The sequence below is a fragment of the Anolis sagrei genome, chromosome 2 (genome assembly GCF_037176765.1).
Source record: "Anolis sagrei isolate rAnoSag1 chromosome 2, rAnoSag1.mat, whole genome shotgun sequence".
Classification (NCBI taxonomy): domain Eukaryota; kingdom Metazoa; phylum Chordata; class Lepidosauria; order Squamata; family Dactyloidae; genus Anolis; species Anolis sagrei.
In genome coordinates, this window is record NC_090022.1 from 208,020,128 (window position 1) to 208,036,462 (window position 16,335).

Sequence of the window (16,335 nt, forward strand, 5' to 3'; positions counted from 1 at the left end):
TGGGAGGCTTCTCTCATGTCCCTGCATGGGGAGCTGGAGCTGACAGAGGGAAATCATCCACACCCGAGATTCGAACCTCTGACCTATCAGTCTTCAGTCCTGCCAGCACAATGGTTTAACCCATTGCGCCACCAAGGGCTCCTACTTAACAAGTTTATCAACAACTCAATTTCAATTTCCATTGAACAGTGTATTACAAATTCTGCACCCCTTTTGCAAAATTTTGTGAAACTGAGCTGAAATCTCATTTATTAAGAAACGGTTGTGATGTATTTTCTTTTCTATATAAAACCATACAAGACCATTCTCAGTAGCCATTAACAAGAAACCTAATAAAATCTACAGTTTGTTCCTGAAATCTAGATGCCTTTCTTTTTCAACTTAGCTGCTTGGTATATTTTGTCCTTATTTCATTGAGAAAACTCCAAAATTAGAACTACCTGCAAAAGTCCCATTTGAATCAGTAGGATTCCAGTGAGTAAGTAATGGGCCCAATTCATTTCAGCTGGTCTCTCCTTTTTGGATTGTAGTTCAAAACAGTAGTTCATAGATGGGATGTGTAGGGAATGATTAGAGTTTGAAGTCCCATCTGATGTCTCTGAGGTTGATCTCTTTTGGATGTGTTTCAGATGTACATCACCAGCACAATCAAGACAAAAAGCAGTAGGCTTGCCAAGCCAGTACTGTGCCTAGGAACTCTTTGCGCCGCATTCCTTACAGGTCTCAACCGGGTTTCTGAATATCGAAACCACTGTTCAGATGTCATTGCAGGCTTCATCTTGGGAAGCGCCGTAGCTCTGTTTCTGGTAAGCGAATGGCTTGCACAATTCCTCTCTCTCACTGAAAATCAATATTTTATATCTTTGCCCCGTAGACTGCAACTTGCAACAAGACTTACCGAGTATTCAAAGAAAAACAAAAAAGAAAGACAGTCACCCATCTCACTAAGGCTGGATCTACACTGCCATATAACCCAGATTATCTTCTTTGAACTAGATTATATGAGTCTACACTACCATATAATCCAGTTCAAAACATAATCGGGATTATAGATGTCAGTGTAGTTTGGGTCCTAAGGCATTCCGCAGTAGTATAGCAAGTGGTAAGAGCCACCATGTGGAAATATTTGCATGGCAACCACGTAGAATAAATCAGAGCAAGAGAAGGGGTGTTTTTTTTTTTGCTTATATGTTTGTTTATGACATTGATATCCCACATTTACTGTAAAGGATTCAAGGTGGCTCTCAGAAGAACCTCACAAATTGGATGAACTAAGGGGGATGGTTGGTCCCAAGCCACTTAGTGACAGTTTCAGTTGAAAGCTTTAAATATCGTCTTCTAATAAAGGAACTTTATAGACTGAATTGTGTTCATAAACACAACTAGACTAGAATCATCAGCTCACAGAGACTTAAATAGTGCCAACTCACCATTTAATAATTGATTCAGAGGGCATCCCCTTGTTCGAACTAAGAAGAGATTTCAGGCTTATGTTTGTGACAAGATGGATGGAGGTGATGAATGATCATGATGATGATGACCATATTCTCCTTCCTTTTCCCCTTCTCTGCTCCACAGGGAATATGTGTGGTTCATAACTTCAAGGGAACACATGGAGCTCCTTCTAAGTCAAAGCCTGACGAACAGCGAGGCGTGCCCCTGATGGCATTTCCAAGAGTGGAAAGCCCCTTGGAGACCCTGAGTGCACAGGTGCCATCTACCCTGCCTCTTTGAACTTTTTTTCTCATTCTGGGGACTTATTGGAAAAAAATGAGGGAGCTGTGGCTTGCGGCAGTCAATCATGGCAACTTGGAAACAGCAGCTGTAGGGAGTGTCCACATCTGGATGTCACTCTAAATGAAGCTGCAGCAAATGCTGGGCTTGCCCAGGTCCTCTCTTCTCCCATTCTCCAGTGCAGACATGAGGAGGAGTTCAGTCATGGGGAATTCAGAAGCATTCATTTCTGAAAGCTGTAAAGTATCCCATTTTATTGTGATCAGAACCCTAAATTAACCTGAATGAGGGTTCCTTGACTAACTCACAGTCTTAACCCATGATTTGCAATTGGTTTCTTGATTATCCTAAATCTCAGCTTGTTAGGTTTGGATGATACGGCAAGCTGGAGTGAATTTTTTGATTAAAAAAACTGCATATTTCTAAATTCCTCATAGCCATGCCAGAGGGAAAGAAGGGATGGAAGGGGCATGGGGCCACAACTCTTGCTGTAGTTCATTCTTCTTCACCTGAACAATAATTTAGCTTGACATCCAAATTCTCCCATTGTGTTAGATTCATGGCCATGCATTGCCCAAATCTTTTGTCCTATACCAGTTAAAAATCAAGTGCAAACTCTATACGAAACTTTAGTCCCTTTATTCTTTCCCCACTATCGTCTACCTGGCTATCTTAATGGTTTTCCCCTGATCACACACACATTTTTTTTTTTAAAATCCAGAGTTGGTGACCCCAGTATCAGTCTGATATTAAAGGCTATTAAAAACCTTACAACTCCAACTGAGCATTCTTTGTATGGGGACAGTGAGAAGTAAATATGTTAACACAATGTTTCCCAACCTAGTGGTCTTCAGATGTCTTAGGACTACAACACCCATCATCCCCAAGCCCTTTGCTGACCAATTGGGAGAGAATCATTTTGGTGATGGCTGTATTAGATGCAGTCTTATAGTGTGAAATAAGTAGCCTTACTATATGGACTGGATTTTCTCTTGGATAAGGTATTTTTTTATTACTTATCCTAATCATGATAGCGCTAACTACAACATATCGTACTAAAAACTGTTCTGTGCTTTTTGTCCTCTCTCTTTTTCTATAGAATCATTCTGCCTCTATGACTGAAGTAACCTGAAAGATGGCAAGAGAAGCTATTTTTTATCGCCCTCCTCCGTTACAATACTCCCACAACAACACACAGTTATACTAAATGTCAGACTGTGACGACCAGTATTATGTTATGTCTAGTTAGAAGCTAATGTTTTGTACCTTTTTGTATCAGGAAGTGATGTAGCTCGCCCTCCAATTTTTCCCCCTTTTTTGGTCAGCTTTAATATATTCAAGTCAGATTTTAAGACAAAAGAAAATTAAAAAGAAAGATCAAAACAAAAAAAAAGTTTTTTTAAAAAAATGTGAGAGACCTTTTCATGTTTGAAAAATGTGTTCTGAGGCACTACATCTTTGGGAATTGTTGATGTTTTGTGATATTTGTACACAGACCTTTTTTTGATTTTGTTTTATATACAATAAATGATAATTATGATACTATTTCACCTCTACCTTTTTGTTACCAGGGGAAATGCTTTCCGGTAAGTGAAAGGACTCAAATCAGTCCAGCTGATGCAATTCTGCAGTAACTCCTGTTTGTTTTAGTGACGTTGCTGTAGAGTTGTCACAGGAGAACTGAAATCTATCTCCTTAGGCATATGCCGATGGAAAAAATGTACGGTTGAATCCAGATTCAGCATGGTTAGGAGATGACTGTGGATTAGTCTATTGTGAACTTCAGTATGAATGGGAATTGGACAGTGGACCTCTGAATTGTTTTTCAGGATTTCCGTGCATCTTGATGGAGCTTGCTCAGGAAGTTCATTAATGGATTGTGCTCAAAGTGTGCGATCTTCAGGTGGCTTACTCCAAAAACTGCTTGGTCTTGAAGCACTGTTTCTGTGTATACAACCTACTCAGTACTCCTTGTGGCTTTTCCCAATGCTCTGTGCTCATGTGAACCCACAGACAAACCATCACATTTTGAGAACATACCTTCTTGGAGCCGCTGCCATGGAAACTGTGGAGAAACTCTGGCCATACATGTGCATATGAAATCCGACATCACTACCATGGACTCTCTGAATATGTAACTGCAGCATATGTGCCATGGTTAATGTTAAGATTTTTGTGAATTGAGGAGGAATTTTCCTTAATTGAGCACCTAGCAATTTAGTTCCAGAGAGTCAATGTGCTAGTTAACACTGATAAGAACTAACACAATATTGTGAGAGCTTTTGTATGGCTACAAGGTGTGAACTTAGTGGTTTGTGCAAGTATTATTGCAGTTGTGGACCAAAGAACGATGGTCTATGGCAGTGGTTCTCAACCTGTGGGTCCCCCAATGTTTTGGCCTTCAACTCCCAGAAATCCTAACAGGTAGTAAACTAGCTGGGATTTCTGGGAGTTGTGGGCCAAAGGACCTGGAGACCCATGGGTTGAGAACCATTGGTCTATGGTAAGCTCAAGTCCACCCCAGAATGGGACTTTTTGAATAAATATATAGACTTGTTTCTTATGCTCTGCTTAGAAGCAGAAACATCGTCATGTAGGAAACTTCACAGACATGGTCATCTAGTCATTTTACCAGAGTGCTACCAAAATGCTCATTTCACTGTGTAATTGAAGTATGTAACCCTTCATTTGTGGCAAATGCATGCATATTAAGACATGGGTGGCTCTGGAAGTAGCACTTGTCCTTGGACCAAATGTATTCAACCCTTAAATATGAGATATTTGGAACTCATTGCACCTCAAGTTCTTGAAGTCTGGAGTCATCAGGGTGGGTCCACCTAGCGTTTTGTAATAGAAGGAAGTGTAAATGTTTCATTGCTGCATTATGACATCAAACAACAGCTTCACAGGCAAATCAATTTGTGACTCTGTTCCACTGGTGCTAACCTAAAGTAACACCATTCATGTTAACGTGAATGGGAAATTAGACCCACGCTGTGTGTGCCATGTAACCACATGAAAAGTAGCCTAGTTTGTGCCTATTCAAAACTCTTGAAAGCCTCCCTCTTTCCCAGCAAGAGAGGGGCTGATGGCTGAGCTTTCTCTGCCTTTTGTTATCTCTAGTGATCAATTGCAACTAATCTTCCCTCTTTTCCTTCCAACTGCCAGGGAAGATTAGCTGCCAGAAAGATAAACTGGGATGTCAACAGAAGGAAAAGGAAGCAAATCTAAACCTTCAGCCTGCAGTTCTCCTTGTTTGTACAGAGGGAGCCTTCTAGATCAGCAAGACTTGGTTACTTCTTATATGGTAAATGTATAATACGGGCCAGCTTAAAAGATTTGGGTATGATGCCTTTCTCATAGAAGTGCCTGCTTTGTCATCACAAGAACAGGCCATGTCTCCCTTTGTGAGTCATAATGTAATGGATTTGTATCCAAAACTTGTTTTCACTTTGCACAGTATTGTTAACAAATTGGGTGGGGTGGGGGGATGAACACTAGTTTTCTGGTCAATCTTTTTGTCCTTGGGCTTTCCTGTTGCATCACATTTTTCTAGCATGGTTATAACCCATCACATGTTTCTTTTGAGGAATGAAGCCCCTCTCTGTACTTTTGCTGGAATGTCTATCATGTTTGGTTCATGGGTTTTTGTATATTTTTTCCAAAAGAAATTGAAAAAAAACTTATCACAAAACTGTTTGCAACAGGGCTTTGTCATTTGTTCTAGGAATTGGGAGGGCACCATCTTGTCTCACAATCATATCCCTTGGTTTCCTGGGACACACAATGACATACTTCCAACCCTAGTGTTGTCTAGGAACACATGGTCTGGACTCTATCCTTTGGGAGTAAAAGAAAAACAGCACTACTCCCAATATTCCCAGAAGGCTACTACAAGAAGATTATGGAGCATCTGAATCATTTGTGGAGCCTGAACAGTATAACCCACTGGAAAAAGCCATTGAGGAACCAATACTGCAGGCTTGTTACTCCCAGTGCTTGGCATGCTTAAAAGCAATGTGCAAAACTTAAATGTAAGAGCTACTTCAGAATAATAAGTCTCTTTAAGGGGGTCACACATTCCTCATGCTCATCAAAGAAACTCTACCAGCTCGGGAATGTCTGCTTTCTTACCCATTCTACTGTCATAATTTGTTTCACATACATGCTTGGCCCTATGCATACATGGATTTTGCAGCCATGGATTCTAGCATCCACAGTTTTGAAAGATTCCCCTCATTCCAAAAAGCAAACCTTGATTTTGACATTTTATAAAAGGAACACCATTGTACTACACCGTTGTGTCATGGGGCTTGAGCATCCATGGATTTTTATATCCATGATGCTCTTGAAACCAAAATGCTTTAGGTATCAAAACCTCACTATTATCTAACGAATGCCTGAAAGTACAGATATGGACTACCCATTTGTAGATAGTCACCCAAAGTTCATTGTTAACACTATGTACATGTACAGAGTCAAAACATGAACAGGGAATGAAGAACATGGGTCAGGGATCCATGTCATGGGCCTCTCTTCAGGAATGGGTTTTCTGCTTAGATTTCCTTTCCCTTGATTCTTCCACTGACACTCCTTGCCAAGGTAAGTTCAGTCATGGTTTCCTGGTCATATGTAGCCAAACTTTGGTAGCTTTCCCCCATCTTTTGTTCAGTTAATATTGTTTTAGGAGTCCAAGCTCAAATGTTTATGTAGCAGTTTTTTAAAAAATAATCTAGATCCTGCATATCACATAACTAAATCTCCATAACTGCATCTTCTGAAATTTCCTACTGCCCCCCCCCCCCCAAGTGAGCCTTGTAGGCAGAGTGCTTATTTTCCAAACACAGCTTTTCCTGTACTGTTGGAGAGCAGAAGGATGAATGAGAATGCATCCAGGCCTCAGAGGATCACGCAAGCTTTCTGCAAGACAGTCCTTGTCGGCTATCAAGATAGAAGAACATAGTTTGGATACATCCCTATTCACCCCTCTGTTCTGACAACATGGAAACAGCTATGTTAGAGTGTGGGCTTGTTTGTCTCAAGCTACAGTAGTCAGGCCATTTGGTATATTACTGACACAGAATGGGAGTGGAGAGGCAAAGAACTGGTTAATGGCTAGTGTGGGTAGAGAAGTTGAGGGAAGGCAGCATAAAAAGTTAGCAACTGGACTCCTCAGTCATACCGCAAAGAGGCCATGTTCTGCCTTTCCCCAATTCCCCACATCATGAATTCTCATTGCCTTTCCTCAATTAGGTTGATTAGCAAAAATTTTACTGAAGAACATTTCAGGTGGCCATGTAGGGCATGCCCCTTGTATGGGGTTATAATATAAATTACTACCACTACTACTGTGTGCCATCCTATGGGAGTTAAAAATGCATAAGTACATTGTGTAAGTGCTACACAGCAGGCATGGGCAACCTTTTTGCCTTGGGGTTGCATTGGGCTCTTAGCTGTAGCATGTCTTCCTCCCTCACCTTTTTGGCATAAGTATGCAGTGGGCCTCCGTGTCCTTATGCCAAGAGCACATGAAGAATATGGAGGATCTGAGGGCTGCATCCACCTCCCGGGCCTTAGTTTGCCAATGCCTGCTATACAGTTACCCCTGTCTTGATCCCCACAATTTCCACTTGCCAGGCAGCAGATCAATGGGTGTCCATTCCTTTGTCTATCGGGAAGCAGCTGACAACCCCACTTTCTCCTGGGAGTGATCTCTGTATTTTCTGTGACAAGCAGAAGTGGGATCCCCGAGGCAATTTCCCCTTGTGTCAGAGATCACTCATACATGAGAGCATAGGATCATCACCTGCTGCTTCCCGATCAACAGGAGAACAGACTCCCAATTTATTTCAGTGGCTACTACCCAGTAGGCAAGGAGTAGGGAACTTTCGTGATCCCTATATAATCTGTAAACTACACACTATGTAGGGATCAAAACATTCATGAATGCATAATTCTAGGATTCCAGTCATTACTATTAGCATTCACAATTTGAGTCAACTTGTTTGACTGGATTTTGCATCCATAATGTTAAAATTAATTTTATTAATGCGGAATCAGCAGAAAAAACTGTACAGGATTTTAATTTACTAACCATTCTTATACGTACATTATGTTTAAAAAGATATCCAGCATCTTCCTCAAACTATTCATGTCCACATCAACCAGAAACACACAATAAGATATTTTAAAGTGAAACATTCTTGAATCAAAGCTGGGGGAAACTGACTGGTGAGAAGACTAGAACAAAAATTCAGTCTTTTCATCTAAATCCTCAAAATATCAAAGGAAAGATGGCAATTGATTGCATAATGGACAGGAATGTGTAGGATCATAATGAAAATACAGAAATAAAGAGGTAAGCAAGGTTCTTTCTGTGCACAAGTTTACGATTCTCAAATAGCTTTCTACACACATCTGGAATCTAGCTGTATGGGATTTATAAGATCAAGAGCCCCTTCACCCTATACAATTGTAGTGTTATGATTCTACAGTTCCATCTTATGGAATCCTGGGATTTGTAATTCATGCAACGACATTTAGAATCTATATAAATAAAAATTTAATGTTCATTTGTGGGATTAAGATAACTCAAAAACCATTGGATGAATTGACACCAAATTTGGACACAATACACCTATCAGGCCAATGCATGACCATCACTCATGAAAACACTGAAAAACACAGTGGAAGAGTCTTAAAAGCCAAAAAATAAAAAAAAATACATTACAATGCAAAATCACATATATATACATATACACAAATATATAAACACACATATATACACACACAAAAAACACATATACACAGACTGGCCACAGCAATGTGTGGCAGGGGACAGTTAGTTATAAATAAAAGAATGTTATAGCAGTTTAAGTGGAATCACAGTGTAAAAGCATCCCAGGTCTGAAGTCATCAGTAGGGAGGAAAGACCTACCATGTCGAAGAGAAAAAGTGCATTATGCACTTCCAAGAACCGCCAGAAGAGGGGGATATTGTGAAGTTAATGAAAGTAGGTAAGCTCTCCAGCCTGCAATAGGTGAAACATTTTCCATGAATGTTTATATGCATCCAAAGCCATGCATTGAGCAGGTAAAAATAGCCATAAGCTACCCAAAATGCAAACAGATTGACAGAGCACTCCAGAATACAGGGGTCTCTTACAACTCCATTCTTGTATCACCTTCCTTAACACAGAGGTGAAGAACTTGTGATCTTCGTTGCTGAACTGCAACTCCCAACAGCCTGTTCAGCATTACAGCAAATGGTACAGAACACTCGTTAGCATGAGATGGAGGAGTGGGCACAAAATCTTGAACATTGACCATCCATGGATGTTTCCATGGACACTTTCTGAAATCTGACCACCGGACCAATGGAGTTGCTCCATCTTTGACCTGGAGACCACACACTTCTCATCTCTGTCCTAAAAGAGAGCATGTGGCTCACCATATAAGTAACTGATTGAAGTAAAAGGAACATACAAGAGTCCTTCCCTAGATCCAGGTCAGTTGCAACTCAAGTACCAGGAATTTGTATAGGGCCAAGAATCAAACAAGCAGCCATCAAAGATGAGCTAAAGCATTTTCTTAAGGGTCCACTCAAGGAGGAGAATCAAGACCATCCATTGTTTTGTTAGGAATTATGGAGTCATGGTCCACCTCTTGCCTATTACAGTGATCACATTTTCTGCTGTTTTCTTACCAATGTTTAAAGAATGCCCACATGCCTGAACCTCAAGCCAACCGATAGCACCTATTTTTGTTTATAAGGATGCTGACACAAGGCACATAAAAGTAATGAATCTGGCACGATGAATATCAAATCTATGCATCCAAATAGCATCTGGGCAAGCTCCCGCTGTTAAGCCCAGCTTCTGCCATCCTAGCAGCTTGAAAACATGCAAATGTGATTAGATCAATAGGTACCGCTCCAGCAGGAAGGTAACGGCACTCCATGCAGTCATACTGGCCACCTAACCTAGGAAGCGTCTACGGACAATGCTGCTCTTCAGCTTAGAAATAGAGATGATCATCAAATCCCAGAGTCGGACACAACTAGACTTAATGTCAGGGGAAACCTTGACCTTTACTATGACAGATCATAAAACAGTTTTTAACTGAAGCTGCCTCCATTGAGTTGACTATCAGAGTTATGTCTGCACTAGTACTTAGCACATATTAGAGGACTGCACAAGCAACAAGAATTGATACAAGCATTCCACATGGAAGCCAATAGCAGCCCCAATTTAAAATAGATAGTCAAAGAACTATCTATGGAGTAACTTGGGGGGCAGGAACCAATCTCTCCCCCCCCCCCCAGCCTCCATACAGAAAAAGCCCAAATACCTTCATTATCTCTGCAGGTGCATGGAAATGGAGACGGGGAACCCCCTCCATTTTTTGTGTTTTGTGTGTTTGCACATTTGAGGGGTCCTGTGTGGTTCTATAGTAGAAATTACATAAAAATCCTACTAGGCTTTTTTTTTTTTTTAAAGAGGGGCTTTATGTCACAGATGAAGAGCACAAAAAGAGGATCCTGGGCTAAAGGCCACATTTTGCCCTCTCCAATATACTCGGGACTGAGTTCTATTCCAAGTCCATCAAACCTCTACAAAATGGTAACGAAGATGAGCTGAGAAATTTTGTTTTACACCATTTTGAACACTACCCACATTTCAAAAATGAAACTGTATAAAATTTATGTAAATGTCACCAGCAAGAAGCAGTTATTCTAAATTTTGCAGAAATTTTATACACATAGCAATACCAAGATTTGAAATTTTATTTTCTTCCAAAATAATAATTATTTTCTTGATGTATCATATTTATAAAAGGGGAATGTACTGCATAACTTTCCCAAATGTTCATCAAATTACACAATGAGAGAATAAAGGTATTCTAACAAAATGAGTTTGTGCGCACAACATTTTGTAGTTGTTCTATATGTTTCTTCTGCTTTTCCAAAAAACACAGCTGCCCTTCATAGAGAAATCAGTCCAATGATTAAAAGGGCTGATACACAGCACGTGGTTTTTACTAAAGCAAATACTGCTGTTCACACTTCTCTACAGAAAAATTATATTTAATGGGAAGCTTCATGTAAATTACATAAGCAGGGAAGACACAAACAATACATTTGTTACCCCCTCAGTGAATCAGTGTTACTCTTGTTGGTGAGCAATTGCAAAGAGACCAAAACAATGATCAAGAAAGTACAAGTTCGCTGTTGATAGGCCAAAAGACCTAAAGATGCTTCTGTCCTTATTTAGCTCAGTACTGCCAGTTGATCTTCAGGTTTGAGGGCAGATCCTGGGTGCTGAGTTCATCAAACTTTGACATGTCTTTTACAGGTATGCTGTAGAAAGCCAAGACATCACTGGCACTCTTCATTTGATGGAGCTGGGAATTGGGGACTGTGTGGCCCAAATCGGCTGCCAGCTGTGCAAGCAGGCGATACTTTAAACCACTGTCTCCCAGAGATACCTTTTTCCAATCCCCTGAGACAGAGGACCCAAAAATCCCTCTAATGAGAGACTCCAGACGATTTTGCAGATCCTCAGGAGGAATATACTTTTTGCTTCGTGGTGGTGGACAAACCATCACTGGCTGCTTCTCAACTGGAACATCTGGTTCAGCTGCCTCTGCCACCACCTCCTTCTTCCTATAGACAAAGCATTAAAATAATGTATCCTTTTGGGTGAGGAGAGACATGTGGTCTTTCAGATTTTGTAGAACTACATCTCTCATTGTGCTGCATCACTAGGTATGCTGATGGCAGCTGCAATCCAATAATATGTGGATTGTGCCCTTCACAGCACAGTATTTTATATTTCTCTACCCAAGAGTACTTTAATTGCATAAACTGTTATGAATATGACTCCAGTGCTTGCAAACACACCTCTGAACACTTCAGTCTGGGGCACTATACTGCTGGGGTTTGGTTCTAGTATCCACCCCATGAATGCAAAAAATTCTTCATACAGGAAAGATTATATGAAATTTATATATATTATACATCACGGGCAGTCCTCAAGTTGGAAACATCCAACTCCTACTTAAGAATGGGGATGAGACAACAGGAAGTGAGAGAAATCTCCCCTTCAAAAGGGAAATCCACTCCTGAAAGGGTTATCATGGAGAAAAGGTGCTGCCACTGAAGCTTTAGCGCCAATCCTTCTTTCCACAACAAGCACAAAATCCAATGATCACAAGGACAGAAAGTGAGGTGAAATCTTCAGAGCAGGGACACAGACATCAAAACATCACAGGGATGTTAGCCTTTCCCTATGCTATCCAAAGCTTTTATATGAGCTCTCGAGGACACAGCAGGTTAAACCACTGAGCTGCTGAACTTGCTGACCAAAAGGTCAGAGATTTGAATATGGGGAGTGGGGTGAGTTCCCACTGTTAGGCTCAGCTTCTGCCAACCTAGCAGTTTGAAAACATGCAAATGTGAGTAGATCAATAGGTACCACTCCGGCAGAAAGGTAACAGCTCTCCAAACAATCATGCTGGCATGACCTTGGAGGTGTCTATGAACACTGGCTCTTCAGCTTAGAAATGGAGATGAGCACCATCCCCCAGAGTTGGACTCAACTAGACCTAATGTCCAAGGAAAACCTTTACCTTTATACACTCTCTAAATCTATCTATCTATCTATATATATATCGTATATATGGCTGAAGTTACACATTAAAATGGACCTGTTCTGACTTACATACAAATTCAACTTAAGAACAAACCTTCTGAACCTATCTTGTTAGTAACTTGGGAACTGCCGGTATTTAAGATAGATATTATATCAAACTCTTATAAGGAGTTGATTTAACCTTCGGTTTGCCAGTACAACTGAATGACTATGTTGCAAAAGGAGCCTCATCTAAACAATGTGTCACCAACATGGAAAATCTGTGAAATTCTGCAGTTGATGGTTGCATCCCTAGGTGCAGAAGCCTAGCCAGGGAAGGCAGTGTGGCCTAGTAGCTTGGGTGTGGCCTTGGAGAACACTGGGTGACCTTGGGCAGGACACACTCTCTCAGCCTCAGAGGAAGGACAAGGGCAAACTCCTTTTCAGGCCCCTTCCACACAACTGAATAAAATACATTTTCTGCTTTGAACTGGAATATATGATAGTGTGGAGTTAGGCCCCTTCCACACAGCCCTACAACCCAGAATATCAAGGCAGAAAATCCCACAATACATGCTTTGAACTGGGTTATCTGACTCCACACTGCCACATATTCCAGTTCAAAACAGATAATGTGGGATTTTATTCAGCTGCATTGAAGGGTCCTCAGCCCACCAAAAATCTGCTGTAACATGTAAAAATCAGTTGGTGAGTGTGTTAACTGAAAAATGCAAAGCATGAAGCTGACTGGTTGGGCTACGTCTGAGAAGCTAGCTGAGCCTGGGAATTTTGGCAACAATTACATGTTTAGGTTCTCCATGCAGGGTTTTATCAAGACAGTATTTCTGCTTCTGGGCTGCTGGAAGAAGATCCTTCACATGGACACCTAAGGGCCATTTGACTGTGTGGACTCAGGCCCCTTCCACACAGCTCTATAACCCAGAATATCAAGGCAGAAAACCCCACAATGCATGCTTTGAACTGGGTTATCTGAGTCCACACTGCCATATATTCCAGTTCAAAGTAGAAAATGTGGGATATTATTCAGCTATGTGGAAGGGGCCTCAGATAACCCAGTTCAAAGTAGAGATTGTGCCTTGATATTCTGGGATATAGGGGTGTGTGGAAGGGCCCTATGCTAACCTTATGAAAGGTTCGCCTGAGGGTTGCCAAAATCAGTAATGGCTTGAAGACACACAATAATGTCTTTCTATGACGCAATAATACATTCCCCATATTCCTAAATTGCATGACTTTGGGCCCACATGTTACCAATATGGGATGTTTAGTCTATATCATCCTGGGCATTTTGGACTCCAACTCCCAGAATTCCTAGTCGTTGGTCACGGTGGCAAAGCCTTCTGGGAGTTGAAGTCCCACGGATTGGGCACCCCCTGGTCTACAGAAATAGGGCAAAGGACCGAGAGATTCCCTCCCACAGGAGGCTCTTCCCTTCCCGCTGTGCCCGGACTCACCTCTGCTCTCCCCACAATGCCCTGCGCGCGGGGATCCCCAGAGAGAGGCGACGAGCCCCGCAAATCCTGAGCAGCCTTGTGGAAGCCGCCATCTTAGTAGCCGCGCAACGAAGACCCCGCCCCTCCTGCGGCTGTGCCAATGGGAAAAGGGCATTCATTACGTCACGAGAATGGGCGGGGCTTTCTCTCCATAGAGATAGGAAAGGGAGAGACTCCGGGTGCCTGTTTCCTGTGGGATGAATCGTGCAGTCAGGCACAACTCTAAAGGCGACAGGATCCTGGGATGTGAAGTTTGCCGAGGTACCAGCTCTCTTTGGCAGAGGCGGGAAACTAAAGACTTCGGGGAAACTACCAATCTATTGAATTCTGGGATTTGTAGTTTGTTGTTGGAACCAGACCTCTAAATAACTCAAAAACCTCAAATCCCATCATTATTTGTGCCAGATCCTGGCTAGTCTTGTCGCTTATATCTGACTTGTTTCATCCTGACATGGAAAAGGTTTATTAAACTGCAAAAGCTTTGGGTTGCTGTGAGTTTTCCGGGCTGTGTGGGCCATGTTCCAAAAGCATTCTTTCCTAACATTTCGCCCACATCTATGGCGGGCATCCTCAGAGGTTGTGAGGTCTGTTGGAAACTAGGAAAATTGGCTTTATATATATCTGTGGAAAGTCCAGGGTGGGAGAAAGAACTCTTGTCTGTTGGAGGCAAGTGTGAATGTTGCAATCGGCCACCTTGATTAGCATTGAATAACCTTGCAGCTTCAAAGCCTGGCTGCTTTCCTGCTTGGGGGATCCATTTTTGGGAAGTGTTAGCTGGCCCTCATTGTTTCTTGTCTGGAATTCCCCTGTTGTTTGAGTGTTTTTCTTTATTTACTTCCTGATTTTAGAGGGGTTTTTTTAATACTGGTGGCCAGATTTTGTTCATTTTCATGCTTTCTTCCTTTCTGTTGAAATTGTCCACATGCTTGTGTATTTCAATGGCTTCTATGTGTAATCTGACATGGTGGTTGTGAGGGTGGTCCAGCATTTCTGTGTTCTCAAATAATATGCTGTGTCCAGGTTGGTTCATCAAGTGCTCTGCTATGGCTCACTTTTCTGTTGAATTAATCTGCAGTGCCTTTCCCAAGCAGGAAGAAGCCAGGCTTTGAAGCTGCAAGGCTATTCAATGCTAATCAACATTCACACCTATCTCAAACAGACAAGAGTTCTTTCTTCCACCCTGGACCTTCCACAGATATACACATAAACCTCACCCGCCTAGTTTCCAACAGACCTCACAACCTCTGAGGTTGCCTGCCATAGATGTGAGTGAAACGTCAGGAGAGAATGCTTCTGGAACATGGCCATACAGTCCGGAAAACTCACAGCAACCCAGTGATTCTAGCCATGAAAGCCTTCAACAACACATTGCAAAAACTTTGTATTTGCAGAACATCCTATAGCATATTTTGCTATAGTTTTTCAATGAATATCCCACTGAGTCTCAACCAATTTGACATAGTATGTGGCAGCCTCAAAAACAAAGTTTCTGGAGTATAACAACTACTTTCAAAGTATGCACCACACAATTAAACAGGAAATAACACTTTCAAAGCAGGAACAGAAAATGTTTCAAATTTTGTTACATAGTGTAATGCTTTAGAAAGACATGAGCTCTTCTGCGAAAGGCAGTGTTGCTTCTGGCTTGCAGCGGATTTGCAGTTGTGTCTGCCAATGTGACTTCTTAACCAGCAACTGCTGCATGCTTCAATGAGTACACATTCAAACGGAACAGCTTGCTTGGCTTTCATTAGCATACAATTCAGTCTGATTTTCAACCCAGTTGCCATCTAGGCATCCCCCATTTATTTTCAAGGATTTCATTCCTTCATGCTTCTTTGGCACCTTTTCTCATGGCTTCGAGTGCTACTGTGGAGCCATGATTGAGATTTTGACCCGGGAAACTCACCAGGTAGCCTTGACCCCAGTCACTCTTCTCTCATCTTGACCAACCTCACGGGGTTGTTTTAAAATGAAGAGGAGAGTAAGGCCTCTTCTACACTGCAATATAAAATCCAGATGGTCTGCTTTGGACTGGATTATATGGCTGTGTAGATTCATATAATCCAGTTCAAAGCATATAATGTAGATTATTTGCTTTGACAATCTGAATTATGTGACAGACTAAGAAACCAATGTACCCTGCACTGTGTGAACTAAAAGCAGGATATTACTGGATCCATTATTCACGGATCCAATATCCACAGTTTCACTTACCCACGATTTCACATATACCATATACATCTGAACCAAGTATAGTCAAACTATAGGGTTTGCTATTATCCACACTTTCCGATATCTACTGGAGTCTTGACATGTATCCCCTGTAGATACAGCAATTGATTGTACCATTATTGATAAATGTCTGACTCTCTGAAGATGATTACAAATCAGGAACCAATACTATATTTATTTTGTGTCACACTAACTTTCTATTTCCCCCAAGTTTATCATTAC

General features: G+C 41.4%; 3 protein-coding genes across 6 annotated transcripts in view; 2 read left to right on the forward strand and 1 right to left on the reverse strand.

Annotated features, from left to right (window-relative positions):
• The window catches only part of PLPPR1 (phospholipid phosphatase related 1), a 159,985-nt gene extending 154,557 nt beyond the window's left edge, over nt 1-5,428 (forward strand). For 3 of the 4 annotated variants that reach the window (XM_067464363.1, XM_067464364.1, XM_060762470.2), the window contains 3 exons: nt 630-806; nt 1,579-1,710; nt 4,903-5,428. In XM_067464363.1, coding sequence (XP_067320464.1) covers nt 630-806; nt 1,579-1,710; nt 4,903-4,965 — 372 coding nt within the window. In that variant the 3' untranslated portion in view covers nt 4,966-5,428. Of the gene's footprint in view, nt 1-629; nt 807-1,578; nt 1,711-2,833 lie in introns of all 4 variants that reach the window. The other variant, XM_067464365.1, reaches the window with a different exon arrangement.
• A 5,072-nt stretch (nt 5,429-10,500) lies between these two features.
• Nucleotides 10,501-13,974, reverse strand: MRPL50 (mitochondrial ribosomal protein L50). The gene is made up of 2 exons (XM_060759706.2): nt 13,840-13,974; nt 10,501-11,397 (listed from the first exon to the last, which is right to left on the reverse strand). The coding sequence occupies exons 1-2, from the start codon at nt 13,929-13,931 to the stop codon at nt 11,007-11,009; spliced, it is 483 nt and encodes a 160-aa protein (XP_060615689.2). The 5' UTR covers nt 13,932-13,974; the 3' UTR covers nt 10,501-11,006.
• Nucleotides 13,975-14,039: 65 nt separating this feature from the next.
• LRRC19 (leucine rich repeat containing 19) overlaps nt 14,040-16,335 on the forward strand; it is a 180,265-nt gene continuing 177,969 nt past the window's right edge. Inside the window, exon 1 of the mRNA XM_060762465.2 lies at nt 14,040-14,139. The gene's annotated coding sequence lies outside the window, so the exon portion shown is untranslated. The remainder of the gene's footprint in view (nt 14,140-16,335) is intronic.

Bases quoted from the DNA above. Each gene is read 5' to 3' on its own strand.
- MRPL50 (XM_060759706.2), bottom strand. From the start codon at position 13,931: ATGGCGGCTTCCACAAGGCTGCTCAGGATTTGCGGGGCTCGTCGCCTC. The intron at 11,398-13,839 runs GTGAGTCCGGGC...CTTTGTCTATAG, and splicing joins GCATTGTGGGGAGAGCAGAG to GAAGAAGGAGGTGGTGGCAG.